The sequence below is a fragment of the Gracilinanus agilis genome, unplaced genomic scaffold (genome assembly GCF_016433145.1).
Source record: "Gracilinanus agilis isolate LMUSP501 unplaced genomic scaffold, AgileGrace unplaced_scaffold53703, whole genome shotgun sequence".
Taxonomy (NCBI): Eukaryota; Metazoa; Chordata; class Mammalia; order Didelphimorphia; family Didelphidae; genus Gracilinanus; species Gracilinanus agilis.
Window position 1 is genome coordinate 1 of NW_025388803.1, and position 6,418 is coordinate 6,418.

General features: G+C 66.5%; 2 protein-coding genes across 2 annotated transcripts; both read right to left on the reverse strand.

Annotated features, from left to right (window-relative positions):
- Nucleotides 1–39: 39 nt before the first annotated feature.
- LOC123255885 (uncharacterized serine/threonine-protein kinase SBK3-like) lies at nucleotides 40–1,492 on the reverse strand (the record flags this gene model as incomplete). The annotated part of the gene is made up of 3 exons (XM_044684605.1): nucleotides 1,162–1,492; nucleotides 335–485; nucleotides 40–242 (listed from the first exon to the last, which is right to left on the reverse strand). Coding segments are annotated over exons 1-3 (399 nt in total), but the record flags the coding sequence as incomplete, so codon positions are not given.
- Nucleotides 1,493–3,260: 1,768 nt separating this feature from the next.
- On the reverse strand, nucleotides 3,261–5,300 carry ZNF579 (zinc finger protein 579). Its single transcript, XM_044684606.1, has one exon. The coding sequence runs from the start codon at nucleotides 5,165–5,167 to the stop codon at nucleotides 3,659–3,661; it is 1,509 nt and encodes a 502-aa protein (XP_044540541.1). The 5' UTR covers nucleotides 5,168–5,300; the 3' UTR covers nucleotides 3,261–3,658.
- Between the last annotated feature and the right edge of the window lie 1,118 nt (nucleotides 5,301–6,418).

The window sequence follows — 6,418 nt, forward strand, 5'->3', positions numbered from 1 at the left end:
CCCGCCCCGCCCCGGGCCCGGCCTCCCCGGACGGCTCACCCCGGCTTCCAGCATCCCGCTGAGGTCCCCGCAGGGCGCGTACTCCTGGGCGAAGGCGTAGTGCCGGGGGCTCTGCAGAGGCGGCGCCAGGGCGCCCAGCAGGCCGGGGTGGCACGAGACGCAGCGCCCCACGCAGAACTCCCGCAGGAAGGCGGGCCGGGACGCGCGGGCCCGCGGGAGCAGCTTCAGGGCCACGGCAGGACCTGGGGGGACGAGAGACTTAACAGGCCCCACCCTTGGCCGAGGCCCTGCTGGGCCTCGCGGCCGCCCCGTGGGCTCCCGGGACGATGCTCACCCCCTCGACGGGGCCGGGCCAGGAGGACGCGGCCGTAGGTGCCCGCACCCAGCTCCCGGACCAGCCGATAGCGGGATCTCAGGGTCCTGACGGGAGTCACCCTGCCGGCCGTGAGGTCCACGAGAGTCTGAAGGGCCGAGGCCGGGTCCTCCTGGGGGAGAGACGGAGAGGACCGCCGTGACTCACCCCGACCCGAGAGCTCCTTCCCACTCTCCGGGCCTCCATTTCCGGACCGGGGGCTCTCCCAGCTTCCTCGCCCTCCCGGGCCGGGCCACGCCGGGGGTCCCATTTCAGAGCGAGGCTGGCGGGTTCAGTGCCCCAGTACAAAAGAGCAGGCATCCCCGGCCTCCGCCCCAAGACCACCAGGGAGGGGGAGCTCACCACCTCGCGGGCGGCCCCCTGAGGAGAGAGGAGGGGTCACAGGCTCCTACCGGGGAGCGTGGGGGGTCAACGGCTGGGTCACCGCCATAGGGCGGCGCTGATGACTCACAGTGAGTCATCCTGAGGAACTGGCCCACCTGTCTCTGGGCCCTGGAGAGCGGGCGCCATTCCATGCGGCCCCCCAATGGCCCCTTCTGGGAGAGCCTGGCCACCGGCCCTCCCCAAACCCCGCTCGGCCCCCCCTTCTCCCAGGTTTCCTTTCCCGCTCCTGCTTGGTTCTCGCTCTCCGTTCTGTTCCTTCTTCTGGCTCCTCCATCGCTCCGGGTTCCAGATTCCTTTCGCTCTATGCAGTCTTCTCTCTGCAGATGCTCGTTTCCCGCTCTCTGGCTCTTGCCTTTCTCCGGTTCTTTGATGTCCGTCTCCCCTCCGCGCCCCGCGCTGCTCACCTCCAAGTCCCCATCCTCGAGGGTCTCCGGGTCCCCGATCTCCATGTCAAGGTCGCCTTGTAGCCCTGCTTTCCACAAAGCCCCACCTGTCTGCCGCTCCTCCCGGCTCCTGCCCACTCTGTGTCCTGACGCAGAAAAACTTTGTACTCCCCTCGGCGTCCCCGCAGAGAGCTCCGCGCTCTCTCTCGCCACTTTAACCCCTCTGGTCTGGGCTCGGCTCACAGTCTCTCTCCCCGCCTTTGTCTCTGGATGTTCTGTGTCTCTCCGACCCTCCTTTGGGGTTTCTGTCCTTGCTCTGTCAGTCCGCCCCTTCTCACTTTGGGTGTGTGTGAGAAAGAGAGACAGAGAGAGGGACAGAGAGAGAGAGAAAGGAAGAGAGAGAGACAAGCAGAGAAGAGGAGAGATAGGCAGAGACAAAGAGAGGAAGAGAGGCAAAGAGAGACGGGGAGAGACAGAGAAAGAAAGGGGGAGAGATAGAGGAAGAAAGACAGACAGAGAGAAGACAAACAGAGGGGAAGAGAGACAGAAAGGGGGAGAGACAGGAAGAGAGATAGGCAGACAGAGTGAGAAAGGGAGACAGAGAGACAGAGAGAGAAAGGGGGAGAGATAGAGAGGAAGAGGCAGAGAGAGAGAGAAGAGAAACAGAGGGGGAGAGAAAGGGAGAGAGACAGAGAGAGAGAAAGGAAGACAGAAAGAGGAAGAGCCGGAGAGGAAGATAGAGGCAGGGAGAGAGAGAGAGAGAAGAGGGGGAGAGAAAGGGAGAGAGGAAGAGAGACAGACAAAGAGAGGGAGACAGACAGAGAGAAAGGGAGGCAGAAAGACGAAGAGAGGAAGATAAAGGCAGGGCGACAGAGAAAGGGAGAGGAGGGGAAGAACCTCCTACCTCCCTCGGTATGTCTTGGTCTGCTCTGATCGGCCTCCCCCCCGTGGCTGAGGCTGGAGGTCTCCCTGGCGTTCTAGGCTTCTTGTGCCCGCCACCCCCTGCCTCCACCCGTCTTCTGGGCTCTTGTTTCCGAGTGTCCCGTCCTCCCAGGTCGTTCTAGAGCTGTTCTCTGGCTCTCGGGCCGCCTCCCAGGGGTCTGGTTCTCTGGCTCTCGAGCCACAGACTGTACCAGGGGTGTGGATGGGGCCAAGTTGGTGACAGAGACGTGTGGCCCCCGCCCCCTTCTTTACCCCCCCTGACCCTCAGCCCCCCCTCCCCCTTCCAAACTTAGCTTGGCCAGGGCCCCGGGCTCTCGGCCCAGGACAGGATTGAGACAGGACAAAACGTATTGTGAACCCCCGGGGGCCTCCCCTCGGGCCCTGGCTCTCTGGGCTCTAGCCACTGCTGGCACAGAGGCCCAGCCCGGTCCCCTAAAGCCTGGGGGAAGTAAGCTGGGCAGGCTTCCTTCAGGAAGGTCCTAGGGGTAGCGGACAGGGCCTGGTGCTGAATGCGGCCCCCAGCCCCAAGATCACAAGTCTGCAGATGGCAGGGGGGGGGGACGCTGTTGGCAGGGGCTGAACGCTCAGGCTGGGGGCACTGAACACCTGGGTTCCAGGCGTGGAGTGAGCCCAGGAGGCCCTGGCCCCCTGCCTTCCCTCTGCTAGGAAGACACTGGGATCCAGAGCGGGCTTTGCACCTCCTCTTTTAGCCACACGAGCTCCCTAGGGTGACCCCACTCGGGTTTGGGCTTTGACCTCCAGCCACGGATGCCGTCTTCGTGGGCCTCAGTGCCCGCAGCAGCGCCCCCCCTCCCCCCACGGGCCTGCTGTGCCCACGCCCGGGACAAAGGGGTCATCGGAGGCTGGCGTTGCGAGGAGTCTGGGCCGAGAGCTTCCTGACCCACAGGCGGCAGGGGACGGACGCAGGGTCCGAGTTCAAGCCCCGGCTTCGGAAGGGAGCTGAGACACAGGATCTCCTGGGGCTGGGCAGAGAGGAGGAAGGCCAAACGCCGAGCGAAGCCCCTCCGCCTCGGCCCCCCGGCACGTTCCCCAAGCCGTCCGTGGGTCTGTCTTTGTGTCCTGGAGGACAGACTTCTGAGGGGGAGGGCAGGAGTCGGCCTGGCAGAGGGGACCCCCGACCGCCCCCCAAGCACAGACAGCCCCACGGCCTGGCCCTCTGGGCTCCACAGTCGCGTTTATTCATAGACAGACATGGGAACAGGGGACAGACACCCCCCGAGCCCGCACCCGACTCTCCTGGAAGGGCCGGGGTGGGTGGAGGGCGAGGAGGCCAGCAAGCAGGGACGGGCCCCCGGGAAGCGGAGGAGCCCCATCATCAGCTCAGCTGGAACGTGGCCCCAACCTGTCCTCTGGGTGCTGGCGGGGGGAGCCTCCGGGTCGGGGAGGGGAGGGGGCTCTAGCCTGCGGTGGGGGGGTGGGGGGCCGCTCCCCGGGGAGACCCGCCCCACCTCGACCTGCTCTTTCTTCCGCTGCTGGAGCCTAAAGAGGAGGGCTAACTTCAAAGGGGGCGGAGGGAATCAGGGTGGCCAAAAAACAAGTTGGGGGGTTCTGAGTGTCAGGAGGGCACCCTTCCTGCCCCCCCTGGGACCCCCTCTTCCTCTTCCTCCAAGTCAAAGGCTGAGTGGTCCTGACTGTCAAAGCAGGAGGCGCTGAGGTATGCGGGGGCCGGTGGGGGGGTCCGAGAGGGAGAGGGGGGCGAAGGGGGGTCCTCGACTGTCTCCACGGGAGCCGGGAGGACGTCCTCCTCGGGCGCCGGAGCCCTGCTCATGGCCCCTTCCATCTCGGCCCGGTGACACCGCTGGTGCCGCAACAGGCTATAGGCCCTGGAGAAGCGACGGGGGCATCGGGGGCAGGGGTGCGGGGCGGGGCCCCCCGCGTGCACCTGGGCGTGGCGGGCCAGGTCTGCCAGTCGCTTGAATTCCCGCTGGCAGCGGACACACTGGAAGGGCCGGGCTCCCGAGTGGGTGACGCCGTGCTGGCGGAGGTGGGCCCGCCGACGGAAGCCTTTGCCGCACTCTGGGCACCGGAAGCGGGGCTCCACGGGCGGGGGCGGGGGGGGCGCGGGCTCGTCCTTTTGCCCAGGGCCGGACGCCCGCTCTCCTTCGAGGCCGCCCCCGTCCTCCCCGTTCTGCCCCTGCGCTTCTGCCCCCTTGCCAAAGTTCCAGCCCTTGGAGGTGCCGCCCACGCCTCTCTCCTCCTTGTCGGGCCGGGCAGGGGCCGGGGCGGGCGCCAGCAGGCTCAGGGCGCCGTGCACCCGGCGGTGCTGCCGGAGGTAGGAGGCCAGGCGGAAGGCCAGGCCGCAGTCCGGGCAGGCGAAGGGCCGGTCCGGGGAGTGGACGAGCCGGTGCCGGGACAGCGACCAGGGCCTGGCAAAGGCCTTGAGACACACGGAGCACTGATGGCGTTTGGGCCGCGGAGGGGGTCCCGGCTCCCCGTCGGGGCCCGCCCGGCCCCCCGAGCTCCGTAGGCACGGGTGAGCCTTCAGCTCCCCCTTGGTGGGGAAGGCCTCCCGGCAGCGGAGGCACAGCAGGGTCCAGTCAGCCTGAAGCAGGACCTCCTTTTCCTCCCCACGGCCGGCCGCCGCCCGCGCCAACTCGGCTGCTTCTTCCTGGGCATCCTCGGGGGGCCCCGTGGCGGGGGCCGGCTCGGCCACAGGCTCCCGGCCCCCCGGAGCCTCCGTCCCCACGGGCTCCCCGCTGCCGCCATGCTCCTGGGCCAGGTGAAGCTGCAGCTGGGCCGGCTCCGGGAAGGTGCGCGGGCAGGCCGCACAGCGCAGAGGGGGCTGAGGCCCGTGCCCCCGCAGGTGCCGCGCCAGGTGGGCCGGCCGGCGGAAGGCCTTGGGGCACAGGGGGCAGGCGTGGGGGCGCAGGCCCGAGTGGCTCAGCCGGTGGCGGGACAGGTAGTAGGGGAATCGGAAGAGGCGGCCACAGGTAGGACAGGGCAGCGGGGCCCTGGGAGCGGCGCCGCCGCCTCGGCCCCGGCCCCGGCCCCGGCCCCGGCCTCGGCCCCGGCCCCGACCCCGAGGAGAGGCACCTGGGGCTGGTGGAGGGGGACGGGGGTCCATACCTGCAGGGAAAGAAGGAGAAAGAGGCAAAATGTACACACGGGGACACCCAAGAGGCAGGCGGTGGCCACAGGATGACCCAAACACATGTGGAGGTGGGTGGGAGCCAGTGAGAGTCACAGAGAAAGAGATACAGAGGGAGGGATGGAAGGACCAGCGAGAGACTGGGGGAGCCGGGGAGAGTCAGAGACGGAGAGACAGAGAGAAAGAGAGAGACAGAAACAGAGGGAGAGATGTGGGGGAGAAGAGGAGGGAGAGAAGGAAAGAGGGAAAGAAACAAACAGAGAGATGGGAAAGAAGGGAGGGCCAGACGGAGGGGAGATGGGGAGACGGAGGGATGGGGCAGAGAGGGGACGAGCATTTATGTGGCACCTACTTGGGCCAGGCACCCTCCCGAGCTCTAAAGCTCAGCTCTTTGGGTCCTCACAACAACTGAGACGGTGCAACTATTCTTCTTCTCATTTTGTAGATGAGCAAAATGAGGCAGACAAAGGGGAAGTGACTTGCCCAAGGTCTCAGACCAGAGGTGAATTCAAGTCTTCAGCACTCCGGGTCCAGAGCAGCCAGCAGCTGCTAGAAGCAGGGCAGGGGGCAGAGTGCCAGCTGAGAGGGTCGGTGAACTCACTCCAGAGAAATAAGGAGGGGGAAGAGAAGGAAATGGGGGGAGCTAGAAAGAGGGCGAGATAAAGGGACCCCTGAGAGAAGAGAGGTCTGAGACCCACACCCAGATCCAGAGACAGAGATGGTCTGAGAGATAGCAGAGCCGTGCAGAGCCCAGCAGGCACAGGCTCTGTAGAAGAGAGATGCCCGGAGGGCTGCAGAGAGAGCAGAGACACCCGGAGAACCGAGATCGGCAGAGACAGAGATGCCCGGAGCGCGGGAGAGACAGCAGAGACACCAGGACATGGGCAGAGATGCCCAAAGATGGGCAGGGTGGCTGAGGGGCGCCCGGAGAACAGAGATAATCGGAGTCAGAGATACCCAGAACACTGCAGAGATAGCAGACCTCTGGCCCCCTACCGAAGGCAGAGGTGCCTAGAGACGGGCAGAGATGGCAGAGAGACGCCCCGAGGCGGACGGGGATGGCAGAGAGCCGCCCAGAGAAGAGAGAGATCATCGGAGACAAGAGATGGCCAGAGCACTGCAGAGACAGCAGAGACGCCCAGAGATCGGACACTTCAGAGGCAGGGCCTCCCTCCCCAGCACCCCAAGGCGGGCGGGCGTCGGGGGCGCGCGCGGCGGGGGAGGGGG

What these genes read in the sequence shown, in the direction of transcription:
- ZNF579 (XM_044684606.1), bottom strand. Translation starts at nt 5,167, where the DNA reads ATGGACCCCCGTCCCCCTCCACCAGCCCCAGGTGCCTCTCCTCGGGGT.